Source organism: Melanotaenia boesemani, chromosome 24 (assembly GCF_017639745.1).
Source record: "Melanotaenia boesemani isolate fMelBoe1 chromosome 24, fMelBoe1.pri, whole genome shotgun sequence".
Classification (NCBI taxonomy): domain Eukaryota; kingdom Metazoa; phylum Chordata; class Actinopteri; order Atheriniformes; family Melanotaeniidae; genus Melanotaenia; species Melanotaenia boesemani.
In genome coordinates this window covers 5,544,614-5,558,757 of record NC_055705.1, presented here as the reverse complement: position 1 = coordinate 5,558,757, position 14,144 = coordinate 5,544,614, and the positions used below count along the sequence as shown (strand labels likewise).

At 44.8% G+C, this 14,144-nt stretch overlaps 1 protein-coding gene across 1 annotated transcript in view; it reads left to right on the top strand.

Annotated features, from left to right (window-relative positions):
- Positions 1 to 14,144, top strand: part of LOC121635531 (kalirin-like) — a 56,252-nt gene that overhangs the window by 7,092 nt on the left and 35,016 nt on the right. The window contains exons 2-20 of the mRNA XM_041978733.1: positions 4,146 to 4,220; positions 4,291 to 4,405; positions 4,501 to 4,693; positions 4,765 to 4,988; positions 6,058 to 6,373; positions 6,450 to 6,572; positions 6,645 to 6,836; positions 6,921 to 7,052; positions 7,123 to 7,257; positions 7,349 to 7,441; positions 9,513 to 9,635; positions 9,815 to 9,931; positions 10,014 to 10,088; positions 10,190 to 10,312; positions 10,437 to 10,489; positions 11,078 to 11,225; positions 11,316 to 11,512; positions 11,596 to 11,693; positions 13,927 to 14,090. Of these exons, the coding sequence (XP_041834667.1) occupies positions 4,146 to 4,220; positions 4,291 to 4,405; positions 4,501 to 4,693; positions 4,765 to 4,988; positions 6,058 to 6,373; positions 6,450 to 6,572; positions 6,645 to 6,836; positions 6,921 to 7,052; positions 7,123 to 7,257; positions 7,349 to 7,441; positions 9,513 to 9,635; positions 9,815 to 9,931; positions 10,014 to 10,088; positions 10,190 to 10,312; positions 10,437 to 10,489; positions 11,078 to 11,225; positions 11,316 to 11,512; positions 11,596 to 11,693; positions 13,927 to 14,090 (2,696 nt within the window). The remainder of the gene's footprint in view (positions 1 to 4,145; positions 4,221 to 4,290; positions 4,406 to 4,500; positions 4,694 to 4,764; positions 4,989 to 6,057; positions 6,374 to 6,449; positions 6,573 to 6,644; positions 6,837 to 6,920; positions 7,053 to 7,122; positions 7,258 to 7,348; positions 7,442 to 9,512; positions 9,636 to 9,814; positions 9,932 to 10,013; positions 10,089 to 10,189; positions 10,313 to 10,436; positions 10,490 to 11,077; positions 11,226 to 11,315; positions 11,513 to 11,595; positions 11,694 to 13,926; positions 14,091 to 14,144) is intronic.

Sequence of the window (14,144 nt, the reverse complement as noted above, 5' to 3'; positions counted from 1 at the left end):
TTTTGGAATGCTGTTTTTGGGAATATCAGCTGGCAGAAAGCGTGGCTTCTTCCTTTTAGACAAGCTGCTGATAACCACGTTAAACTCCCTCCTCTGCTTGCTTGTCGCTGAGTGCGTTAGTAGAAAAAGGAAACGATGAAGAATGTGTTGGATAGAGGAGGAAGAGGAGGTGGGCATCGTGTTAGCATACAGCAGAAGCTAACAGGCTAATGACTTAGTGGTGGGCTGAAGCCGGCGTGTTCATACAGCTGCAGACTGACAGGAATCTGATTGATCTGTGATTGGCTGTCAGTCAGACGGGTGTAGAGAGGAGGATTTTCACCCACCTTTACCAATAAGTCCCTCTTTCTGTGACTCAGTACCAAACCTAAAATAGCAGCAGATGAAAAGCCTTCGGAGAAACTTGCTGTTTGCCTGTCAGAGCTCATCACACTGATTACGCAACAAGAACTAATGAGTCCATCCCCCTTCATGTCCTCTGAGTCTGTAAAATGTCAGCCTGTAGGATATGAAGACATCACAGTCCATCCGAGCTCCTTTAGTCACGTCTGAATCCCTCTTCAGTCCATGTTTGGGTTTGTCTTTCATTATTTATCCAGGTTTAGGATCTTTAGGATCTTGAAGCTTTGACAAAGGACAGAGAGAATGCCTGTGTTGGTCAACAAACACATTTCTGGTTCTGAGCAGACGTCCTGGATGCTGCTCAGTTTTTTCATCTTCTTGTTGTGGATGCTTTCTGCTGCTATCAGCTGATTGGTTGCCAGGCTGTCAGCTCAGGTCCTGGTACAACTAAAACCTCACATGTAACTGCAGGAGCAAGTCTTCTCGTGTCTTTAATCACGTCTCAGTGCTTCCTGTGCTGGTTTGTCTGCAGTCTGACTGCAGATGAACCCTGACATTGACTTCAGGTTGCCAGGTTTGGTTCACCAAACCACCAATGGTCTCTGAACACCTTCTGGATAGACTGCAATGGTCTTTGTGTGACCTAGTCCTGTTTAGAGCTGGTTAAAAAGCTGAAATCCAGCTGGAAGATGTGCTGCATGTGCAGGTGGGTTTTAAATAACATAAATTCTTTTTAAAAGCTCAGCTGTCTTGGTGTGGTTGTAGATCCAGTTCAGATCCTTTGATATAAGACGCTCCACACGGGTCAGTTGGTTTATGGTGGATTTAATGGTTAATTGATTGATCATGACAGAAGCTGCAGATCACCTGTCATTGTTGATATGTATAGTAGTAATATTAACAACCCAGTTCTTAGAAAGATGAAATAAACAGTCCAATGATTACAAATCATCTTTTTTTCCCAGTAGAAGATAAACAACATCTCAGATGATGAAACTATGTGCTGAATATGAGCTGATAGCGAATCTGATGGCATGATTTCCAAAAAATGGTGAACTGCACGGTCCTGTCACTCTGGAACAGGATAAATCAGGACTCATCAGACCACAGGACCTTTTCCATGAGTCCCATTTTCATGCTTGCTTGAAAGATTTAACCATTTATTTTATCCTGACTGGTGAGTGGGTTTCTTCAGGATATGCTTCTGTTTAGTCCCAGACCCTTCAGATTATTACTGAGATTTTCTTTCATCATCATCGTCAGGATTTTCTGTTCTTCCTTGGAGATGATGGCTCTCCTGCTTTTACACCTGGTTCCAGTAGTGCCAGAAACCTTCTCAGTCATGTTCTTTTGATGCGGAGATAATATCTGTTCCACCATCACAGGATGTTTCCCACCACGCTCGTCTCAGGACGAAGAAGCTACTTCAGATTTTTTTAAGTGTCAAGGGCATGGATCCTTTACTCTTAAAGTCTTTGGTTTCTGTTTGAAGTCTGAGAGATGGGCTAGGTCTGAATTGTCGGTCTGGACCTGTAAAAGATGGGCCGAGGCTCCTGGCAGAGGCAGTCCCACTTCTCCTTCTAGTTTGTAGATTTTTCTCTCTGAGGGTTATTGGGCTGCTAATGTGAGACATTTAATGCCCTCAGTGTGAGTGTGTGTTGGATTAGCTTCCTCCCGCTGCGCAGGATGATCTGACACAGATGGGAGGCCTGTCAGCAACACACACACATTTGTCTATCTTTGTGGGGACCCTGGCTGACATTGTACACCCCTCACATTGGCTCTAAGCCATCGTTGTGATGGCTAAACCTTATGGTAACCTGAACCCTGCACCAACAGACAAAAAGAAAGATAAGGTCCTCACAAAGATAGATATACAAGTACACACTCCTAGAGCTGAAATGGCTCGGCATATTGATTAAAACATTAATCAGCTGGAGGTGATCTGATGTTGTTTGCTTTTTTCTCTGACTTTATAAACTCTGTATGAATGTAAACTAACAGGTAACCTCAGCCTGATGGCGCTTCCTGGTATTTGGACCAGGACATTATCTGGATATTTAGGACATGGTACAGACGACCTGCTGAAGTTTAAACTGAGCATCAGAAGTAGGAAGAAAGAAGATTTAAGAGACTTTGAATGTGGCATTGTTGTTGGTCTGAGGATTTACTGGGATTGTCCCACTTTGGGATGTGGTGGAACGGGAGATTCTCATCATGGATGCAGCCAACAAACCTGCAGCAACTGTGTGATGCTGTCATGTCAATATGGAGAAAACCTCTGAGGAATGTTTCCACCACCTGCTTCTATCTATCACACCAAGAATTAAAGTAGTTCTGGAGGAAAAGGGGGTCGACCTGCAACTAGTAAACTTATGAAATGTCACCAAACAGAACATGTCCACCTGTCTTTTCTCCATTACCTGGTAGGGCTGAGACTAGACAGTATCCATCATCTTAGGTAAATCAGGGGCACACACGAGGGCTTCATTTTTCTCATCATTTAGTTGAAAAAAATTGTCATTCATCCAATTTCTGACAGAATAGCAGAAATAAGCACCTGAATGAGACCTGTACCTTAAAAGCATCACAGAGTCTAAAAATATATATAACTAAATATCATCAGCATCAACTTAAACTATGCTGAAGAGGGACCAGATAGGGCTGGGCGATATGACCAAAATCTCATATCCCGATATAGCTCATTTTATATCCTGATAACGATATACATCACGATATAGAATTTTTTTGTAATTTCAATTAATGAATAGTTTATATAAAATTGCAATGTGGAAATGCAGTGTGAAATGATATACTAAACAAATAAAAGGTATTATGTACTAAATATTTCTTTTATTTAGAACCTTTTTCCCAAGCAAGACATGGTGGTCATGGTAACATCTGCCATTAACATTCAACATGCACGGGTAAAAGCCTGTTGCAGCGTCTGCGCCTGGAGTTTATTATGAGCACTTTCGCCACCGCTCGACGCTGCTTTTGCGGCCTTTGCTCGTTGACTCTCTCTGTATTCTTTGTCGTGATTCTTGCGCAGGTGATAAAATAAGTTTGTAGTGTTGGAGTCCGTTGTTTGGACCGGGAGCCGACATACTTTACAAACAACGGTTGTCTGTTCCACGTCGGTCTTTTTATATCCAAACCACATCCATGCGACAGAAGTTGCCCCTCTTTTAGGTACAAGCTCCTCGGTTTGGGTTGGGTGGTCACCTTGTAATGCATTACCCTGCTCTGAAACGGGTCTGCTACCATCTTCCTCCATGTTTGTTAATGTATTGCAGCGTGCATGGGTATGTCGTAAGGCGAATCTTGGTGTAAAATACTGCAGTAACGCACCTAACCGTGGCGTAAACGATAGAGCCTCATATGAAACGATAGACATTTTCTATCGTCCAGATGATATATATCGTCATATCGCCCAGCCCTAGGACCAGATATAAAGGAAGCAATAAAGGCACCATAACAGAGCCTTGTGTTATACCAAGGGCAAGGGATGAGGACAGCTGAAGCATGGATGAAGGAAAAACCCAGTACATGTAGGTGCAGATTGGGACCGTTTTAGTTTTAGCCCATCACATTGCAGAAAACAATGAAATAATAAACAGCATTTGCTTTTTGTTGACTGTTTTGTCTGAAGTTTAGGTACTCTCCTTACTTTCTGAGTAGACTAGCCAATGTCTGTTTATTGGTTATTTGGACACTTAAAGTCTTCTTGTTGGGAATCATTGGTCTAAAGTGCTTTTTAGAAGCAGAACTAGCAGCTAAAGATGTCTCCATGTGTCTTCCAGGTTCTGGTAAAGCAGAGTCTGTCCGTGCAGTCGATGTCCTGACGGTGCTCAGAGAGAAAGTGGCCTTCGTGTCGGGTAAAACTAGTTCAGGTTTTAGTCTGGTTTGGTTCTGATTTGATCCAGTTTAAGTAAGTGTGTCTTCCAGGTGGACGAGACAAACGAGGTGGACCAATCTTGACCTTTCCTGCCAGGACCAACCATGATCGAATAAAGCAGGAAGATCTGAGCCGACTGGTGACCTACCTGTCTACCATACCCAGGTAGGTCAAACATATGGACCTGAAATGGGTGCAGTTTACAGGGACGTCATGTGTATCCATGAAACGTCAAACATTCTCTGTGTCTGCTACATCAGTGAGGACGTGCGTGCTCGTGGCTTCACCGTGGTGGTGGACATGCGCGGCAGTAAGTGGGACAGCGTAAAGCCGGTGCTGCGGACACTGCAGGAGTCCTTTTCCTCCAACATCCACACGGCGCTGCTCATCAAACCGGACACTTTCTGGCAGAAACACAAGACCAACCTGGGCAGCGCCAAGCTCAGCTTTGAGGTACTTCTGCTGAGATCTGAGGGTCTGTTGAAACCTGAAACAGCCAGTCAGTAAACTGTCTTTGTCCCCAGACCAGCCTGGTGTCGGTGGAGGGTCTGTCGCGGCTCGTCGACCCCTCTCAGCTCACCTCTGACCTGGGCGGCTCGCTGGAGTACGATCATGTGGAATGGACCGAGCTCCGTCTGGGTCTGGAGGAGTTCTCAGGGGGCGCCACTCAACTGCTGGCCCAGCTGGATCAGCTGGAAGCTGGTCTGAACCGCATACCAGAACCTCAGGATGTGGACGAGGCCCGAAAGTAAGTATTTCAAGTAGCCAGAGTTGCCCTCCTACCACATTCATCACTGTGCATAGGACCCAAATATGTCAAATTAAAGATCAATCATTATGATCACAGTACGTTCAAAGTTATAAATGTCGTATCATTCTGAATGTCAAAGTGTGATCCAGTGTTACTAATGGTTTATTAACAGGAAGACGCGGGTTACTGAAGGCCGTAGCCATGACAACAAAATCAGTCTATCTCAGCTGAACTGAGTTAGTTAGGATCAGATTGTAAACAGCTGGGTTTTGAGCAAAGTTTTTACCGTGAAATGATGAAATAGGCCTCAGAAACTGTATGTATCAAATGTAAGATTCACGATTCAAGATTTAATAATATATTGTCATTGTCAGTAACAATGAAATTACATTTGGAACATCAATCTATCTATCAGCATACCTATGATGCAAGTACAGGGGCCTTTCATAACATGCTGTATGCAGAAAGTAAACAAAAGACTCAAGCACTCAGGAATGTAAGCAAGTACACAAATTTAAAGATGTAGACACAACGGCACGACAGAAGTGAAGAGTCTTTATGAATATGTGGTGGATGAAGGATGAAAGGGGAGAGGGGGACAGTTTTTCGGAGTCTGATGGTCTGGGGTAAAGGCTGGTTGCCAGTCTGCTGGTTCTGCTGGCGGGGAGGGACCTGTACCTCCGGCCAGAGGGCAGCAGGTGGAACAAGTGATTTTCTGGGTGGAAGTGGTCTCTTATGATTTCATGAGTCTGGCACAGGCAGCGGGACGTGTACAGAGTGGAGATCTCTGGGAGGTCAGACTGAATGATTTTTCTCGCCGATACCCTCTGGATTTCCTGCTTCTGTGCTTTAGTGCAGCTGGAGAACCACACCAGCAAACCCTACCCAGCACTCTGAACCTTTATGAGTTTAGCGTCAGAAAAAGTGAAATTGTATTTTGTAAATAAAGTCAAGTGCACAGACAAATTTGAAAATCTTGGGGGGGGGCTCAGGGCACCCAAATTGCTAGAAGCAGCCCTGAAACCAGTCAGTTTGTGTGCTAACCTCTGGAGTTTCCTCTCCTCAGACTTCTGGAGGAGCACGGACGTCTTCGCAACACCATTACCACCGCCCCAGTCGATGCCCTCGACCGGGAGGGGAAGAGCCTGCTTCAGCGCATGCGACTGGGCCCCTCCCACGGCGACGCCTCTAATGAAGGTGCTGGCGGTGGAGGTACATGGTTGTCAGGTGGTGCGGACTTCCAGAGTGTGGCGCCCAAGGTTTCGTCCCTGCTGGATCGGCTGCAGACGGCTCGTGCCCACCTGCTTCAGAGCTGGGCTGATAGGAAGCTACACCTGGACCAGGCTTTGCAGTTGCACCTGTTTGAGCAGGACGCCACCAAGGTGAGGGGGGAGGGGTTCATGGCAGCAAATCCCAGCATGACGGTTATCTGATGACCCATCTCTCTCTCTGTCTCAGATGTCAGAATGGATCGCTCACAGTAAAGAGCTCTTCATGCAGAGTCTGGTAGAAGTGGGTCAAAACCACCAGCATGCTGTCGACCTACAAACACAACACCAGCACTTCACCGCCAACTGCATGGTGAGTGTGCCTGAGTGTGTTTTCTCAGAGTTCGCAGCGATCAGGGCCAACCATTTCTGTGTGCTTGTGCAGAACGGCAGCGTGAACGTGGACAGCGTGGTTACCGTGGCTGCAAGACTAGCAGAGGCCGGTCACTACGGAGCGGAGCGGATCGCCATAGTGTCGTCAAGGTTACAGGAAGACTGGAAGTCCCTGACAATGGCGCTGGAGGAGCGCAGCAACACGCTTGCCATGGCAACAGGCTTCCACCAAGGAGCAGAACAGGTGATGGATGCCGTGGTAACGCACAGTCCTCCTTACAGATTAGATGGCAGCCATGTGACACTTCCTGTCTGTCTGTCTGTCCAGTTCCTGCTCCGTGTGGAGGGATGGGTTCAGGTGTGCTCTGAAGGAGTGTTGCCATCGGCGACAGCAGAGCTGGAAGCTGCAGTGAAAAAACACCAGGAGCTGAATGAGGAAATCTCTGCAAACTATACACAGGTATGATTTTCTCCCATCTGTATGACCAACATCCAGCTGTTTCCCACCTCATCTGAGCATCATTGTGTAGGTCAGTGAAAGTGGTAAAGCCTTACTGGATGTCCTCCAACGTTGCCTGGCAACCGAGTCTGATGAGTCAGCAACCAAACCAGATTTCACTGCTGCCACACACGCCATAATGGGAGTCCTGCACCAGGTGATGCAGGTGAGTTTGAACCCGTCTCCCGGACCTAATGGCGACTGGATGAGAGCGGCGTGTGTTACAGACTGATGTGGGGTTTCGTCTTCTTGCGCAGGGTCACCATGAGGTGGAGGGGGCCTGGCAGCATCGGAAGCTTCGACTCCACCAGCGCCTGCAGCTGTGCGTGTTTCAGCAGGATGTTAGACAGGTACGAGCCACGATGAACACACAGAGTCACAACCAATTGTAACTGGTTGGTATTAGGACAGAGGCGGTCCGAATTAGTGTGAAGGAGAGGCTGTGAACATGCATAAAGTCTGACGTGAGGACACACCTACCTACCTAGGATGTATAGAATGTGTATGTGTGTGAGAAAGAGGAAATTTGTGCAATATTCTGAGTCATTGAATGAATCACTAACGTCCATAATAAACCAATAAAAACTGTGGGTGGGTCATTAAATGTATTCTGTTCCCCTGTTCCACAATTACTATATATACTGATCTAACATATGTATATATATATATATATACATATATATACATATATGTATATATATATATGTATATACATACTGTATCTGGGCCATGTTTATGTGATTCCAATGTTACACACACTTGAGCCAGCTAGTTAACGTTGCTATGATGACAGAAGCTGCTCGCTGTTGGTATGATGAAAATAGATTCTTGAACTGTGAACAGCAGAAAGGTCTGTCGAACACATAGATGTTGTTGTTTTTTTTTTTTTTTTTATCATTCTACTGTCTTCTTTGTAGTTTTTATGACAAGTTAAAAACAGCCCTAACCTCCTGAGTTAAGGAAAAGATTCTGAGAAAAAACACAAACTAGTTAATGGAGGCAGTAGTGGAGTCACTGCATTCTGAGGAGATCTGAGAGAAAACCAAAAGGCCTATCACAATGACGGCTGATAGACAGGAAAAATACCCACATTGTGATATATAATTTGTATAGGTACAGAAGAAACTGAAGTTTGTTTGAGAACTTTTTAGATTAATTTTGAGGGCCAGATGTGCGTGATGTCACATGTTAGAGAGGAGGCTCTGGCAGCGATTTCTGATTTTTGATAAAACTTAAACTGCGATTGTCTCAAAACCATAACCAATATCAAAATGTCCCTTTAAACAGTAAAAGTTTTATCTTTCATGACCCATTTAAACTTTAAACAAAGTTTCTAGGGGAAAGTATGGCTGAGCTCTCAAGCTCAAACTTGGCCTGGATTTTTCACCGTCTTCAATGAAACCCCCTCATTTTAATGGGAAAAAAATCACATATTTTTGTGATTTTTGTAAAAACCACATGACTTTCATGCAGAAAACGTCAGAGCATACAACTCCTGATGAAGATGCATGTTTTGATATAACTTTTGTTGGGGTTAAGTCAAAGCTGCGGGTTAGGTTTGATTAAAGTGATTATTAAAGCAGACTAAATCTAAATCCAGATACAGAGCAGGGTTCCCACATGGTTTTAGTTTTGGATTAACATGACTTAGTTATAAACATGTCAGGCTCATGTTAAGATTCAGATTCGGGTGCTTATCCGGATACAGTTCATACCTACATTCAAATCATGATTTAGATCCACATTCAGATACAGATTTAGATTCAGATCCACATTTATAATTCAAACACATTTTAATCCAGATTCACCTAATTTAGGTACAAATGCAACTTCATCTTTAGATCCAGGATATAAAGATGTAATCCTAACAAATGTATTTTTTCTGATTTCAGTTCAGATTTCAGTTTAAATTCAAATCCAGATTTGTATCTGGATCTAGGTCCATATTCAGATCCAGGTCACACCAGATTAACACCTATATTCATATCGCTAGTTATGTTCTACACTAGTTTGATTGACTTTGTTTGCTCCATATTTAGATTTAGATTCAGATTTAGATTTAAATTAAGATTCTGATCTTATCCAGATTATGATTCAGATCCAGAATCGGATCCAAATTTGAATCCCAATCCAGATCAAGACATAGTTAGATTTAAATTTAGTTTCAGGTCCAGATGCAGATTCCCGTTTCAGACACAGATACTTTACACTCTGCAAAAATCTCTAATCTGGATTCAGGTTTGGCTTCCGATTTATTTTCAGAGTAAAACCAAAATCTAGATCCTGACACAGATTTGAATCCAGGTTCAGATTCAAATGTCCAGTGATAGCCGGGTCTAGATCCAGATGATCTGACACAAAAGCAAATCTAGATCCTGGTCCAGGTCCAGATGAATTCACCTCCACCTGTCTGTCTCCCAGGTGCTGGACTGGGTGGAGCAGCATGGAGAGGTTTTCCTGAACAAACACAGTGGTGTTGGGAAGTCTCTGCACAGAGCGCGCGCGTTGCAGAAACGCCATGACGACTTCCAGCAGGTTGCACAGGTAACACAAACATTTCATCAAACATCAAACCGAATACGTAAAAGTATTAAACCTTCATATTGTGTGAAGAACCTGATCTACAGAATGCTGAGTGCAGCTTGTAAGAGATAAAAATGCAGCAGCCGACTGTTAATATCTGTGTGTGTGTGTGTGTGTGTGTGTGTTTGTGTGTGTTACAGAACACTTACACTAATGCAGAGAAGCTTCTGGAAGCAGCAGATCAGCTGGCTCAGTCTGGAGAGTGTGAGGAGGAGGAGATCTACCAGGCAGCCCGAGACCTGGAGCTCCGCATGCAGGTACATCTGAAGGGAAAGGGGACGGTGAGGTTGTTTTCATGCTGTTTGTCGGAGTTGTTTACATGGTTTGCATATGTCGCAGGCGTTCATTCAGCGGGTTGAACAGAGGAAGCTGCTCCTGGACCTGGCTGTGTCTTTCTACACACATACAAAGGAGGTAATATGTGCACTGTAGGATACTCAGGCTGAAGTACTTCCAACCATTTTCAACAACAGTTCACCCTTTCTTTCCTCTTTCCATCTTTCCACTCTCCCTAGCTCTCGGTGTGGATGGAAGGCCTTCAGAAGCAGCTCTCCTCAGATGTTCTTGGTTGCCCGGACACCATGGAGGCTCTGCAGACTTTAATCAGCCAGCAACAGCAGCAGCAAGCCAACACACAGGTATCCGCCCACTTTTCACCTCTGATGTGAAATCTAACCTCATCATAACAAGCTAACACTTCCGGAACTCTTACACCTAACTTCTAACCTTCACACTAACCCTAACTCTAACCCTGACCCACAGGAAGCTGCGATGAGTGTCATCCGGGAAGGAGAAGACCTCATCCTGCAACTCAGGTACACAGAGTGGGTGTGCTTGTAAACACCACACAAGTGCATGTGTTTGTTTCACCGCCAGAGTAGTTCAGGGTCATGCATGGAGCCAGGAAATGCAGGACTGCAGCTCTGTAGGACTGAACTTGCCTACCGCTGGTTTAGAACTTATGGCTGTTTTTTTATGTGGGTAGGTATAGTTTGAGGCGTTTAGAAGATGTAGGTCTTTTTGTTTTTAAGAAGATGGTGAACGTGTGGATGATTTTTTCTACTTGCAACCTCAGGGCTTGTTTGTTTTCAGGCTTGTGTTGACTGATCTGTTGGTCAGTGTGTGGGTGCTTTACCTTTTGAGATTATAAATAATGTGCAAGTCCACTTGTAAAATGTGTGGACAGTGTGTAGATACAGATTTGCTTCAGGTTTGTTTAAAACATTATCCAAACTTTGAGGATGCGGTTGCTTACAGGTCTAATCTGTATTTAGGTTGCTGTAACTTCATTTGTTTTTTTCCGATGGTTTAAATTTTTGGTTTGTCGAACCTTTTATTTCCTGTGGTTTTGTCTTGATGCAAGTGATTTGTTGTCAGATAATTTGTGGGTATGTTTGTCTCAGGCCCCAGGGCAGCTCGGTGGCCCATGTGGAGTGGGTTCTGCAGCAGTTGGAGGAGTCCCATGCTCAGCTTGAGGAACTTTTCCACCAAAGGAAGATCCGGCTGGACATTTACCTGCAGCTACGCATACTGCAGCAATGCACGCTGGAGGTGCGTTTACATTTTACTCTTCTCCCATATTATCCTTGAATCTCTTGGACTGGATCAAAGCTGTATTTTTTGTACCTCTATGTTTCCTAGGTAACGGGTGAAATGGATGCCTGGAAACAGGATCTCCAAAAGCAGTCCCAGGACTTTTCTTCTGAGAAGCTAGCATCGGCACGGCTAGCTGAAACAAACCAGGACAAGCTAAACCAGGACAAGCTAGCATTGGGCCAGTCACGTCTGGTGGAGGCTAGCCCCGAGGCGCTAACGCTAGCACAGCAGCGTATTCACAGGTTAGCATGTGAGGACATCTTCCGGAACTGTCTCTAAAATGTTTGTTAGACATGCTTTCACTGAGGGACTGATTAATCTGCAGGCACATGGAGCGGAGGCTGGCAATGAACAACATGGTTTATGAGGTCATCCAGCAAGGTCATGACCTTCAGCAGTACATCACAGAAGTACAGGCATCAGGTAAAAGTCTTACTGTTGCTGATCTGATTTTTACATGGCCTAGGGTACAGGCTTAGGGTTGAGGCTTAGAAAGGCTTAGAAAGGGGCTATAAGAACAGAGCCCAGAGACCATGTTAGAGGTCATAGCGGTGATGGAGATGCTATACTCCACCCAAAACTCTGTTACCATGTAAACAAGAGACCAAAGCTCAACTAAATCTTTGTGTTTTACGGTTTCAGTGTCGTTGTGTAAATGGTGCTTTCGTCTAGTGTGTCTGTAGTATTTTAAGGACTTCAAATCCCTGTTTTCACCAAGGGGTCCTACCCTGTAAGGGATGTTTCCGGATTCAGTTTTCTGCGTTTCCACAGGCAAAAACTGGGAAAGGTGCCAGAATATCTGATCTGACTTTAAGATTTTTAGGGATCCTTCTGTTGAGGTCCTAATCTTACCTATCCAACCATTAAGGGTGGAGCTTGACACACTGATTGGTGGACAGATCATCACTTCCTGTGTGACTCAGCAATAAGCAGGAACAGCTCCATGTTTAAATATACAGTGAATTTATTGTTGTTTAAAGGAACATGACATCCTGCTGGATGTCCACCATTCTCCTTTCTTTCTGTGTCACCCTCTCGTTCATCATAATTCAAGAAAGTTGTCCCTCCGCTATGACGTCACGTTATTACATAGCTGACACATCACTGTCCGGCTTATACCTCGCCTGGGGGGTAAGGGTACCCCTGCTGTGGAAATAACTTGGATCAGAGTTTACTGAGCCAAACGGTCCTGTCTCCGACCGGATACCTTGGTGGAAACAGCGTTCTAGATGGCTGTGATGGTTCTTTAGGAAAAGCAGAAACCAAGACTTACAGTGTGAAAGCAAACAGCACATCCGTAGGAGGAAGTAACGTAGATCGAAATGATGGATACCTGGCTGCCTCCTGCTGCTCATACTGGAAAGATTCTGGTGAAAAAATAGTTGCTCCATGGTTTAATCCTGGTGAATGAGCCGTTTTTGGTTTTTGTCGATCAATTAGCTGGGCTTTCTTCTTCCTCCTGCTTTTTTCTTGGTGGTCAGTGGTCGTTTGGAGCAATACCCTCCATGGTGAGCAGTGTGATGATGTCCAGGCAGTTTGAGGTAGTGTGAAAGCAAACTAAACAAAAGGAAGGAACAACATTTCTGGGCATTTCCTGGCCAGTCGAGTCAATGCACCCAAAGGTTCTCTGTGAAAAGTTTTAATGTTTCTCAAGGGTTCCCTATAGAAAACTTTTGTGGGTCATTCTGGAGTAATTATCAAAGAAAGGACCTTCTGAAGTATCCATAGGTCTTTTTGTGTGTTTCAGGGTTCCAAGTCTGCCGCTGAGGGTTTGTAAGGTTATCTAGAAGAGCTCTGAGGGCTTAATGTATTTTTAATGGATGGGAGGGACCTTCTGAGGATTTTTTAAATGCTCTTAGAGACTCCTAGGTAGTGCTTCGAAAGTTTCTCAATGGATGGAAGAGAGTGCAAATATTCATAAACAGATAAGTGGGATCTGTAAAGGTGGTCCTTAAGATATCCGAAGGGATTTCAGCTACATTCGAGAGGGTCAAGCGATGCTTGGCTGTTCTTGTTCAGGAGTCAGTGGGACATCTCCGGGACTTAGCTAAACATTCCTGCTATTTCTGGTAGTGGTTGACAAAGGTGATAGAAATTTCCTTACACCAGGCTCATGCTGTCTTTGAAGTGGAAAGGATTTAATTTTGGGGTTTGTAGTTTTCGGTTAGGGTGAGCATCAAGGATGTGACAGTGTGAGACAACCAGAGACTGGCTAAGGGACGACCAGGAAGCGAAGTGATTATCAGTTTAAAATAATTGTAATATTATGTCTTGTTCATTACGTTGGATCATTTACTGAAGAGAATGAAATTAACAGCAGCAGCGCCGCAGTCTGGACAGTTCACACATACGCTGATGATATAAGGGGTGGAAGGTGGGGGGCAGAGAGGATAATGGGAGAGGGGGAAAGGGGAACAGGGTTGCTATGGAAACTGCTCTCTGAAGCACACAGCTGGTCCCCATGGAAACCAGCTTATTGAATTTGCCATGGAGACACACACACAAGCAAATACACGCATCCATGCATGAACACACACATGCAGAGCCATGCACAAACACACATGTACACAGCTGTATTACTATACTTGTGCAGAGCCCTCGCTGCCACGGCATCCTCCTTTAGACGGTCTGAAATGTGCTCGTCTCTGTGTGTCAGGTGTGGAGCTGTCGGAGGTGGAGGGGGGCCTCTCCTCTCAGGTGGAGGAGATGCAGCGCCTACTGCAGGACAAACAAAAGGAACTGCAGCAGATTGCAGATAACACACACACACATCTGGAGCAGAACCTGCAGCTGAGGCACCTGCAGAGCCAGGTCAAACAGGTAAGTCACGCATGACAAAACTAGTCCTGTTTGGACCAGAGAGGACTGTCTCAA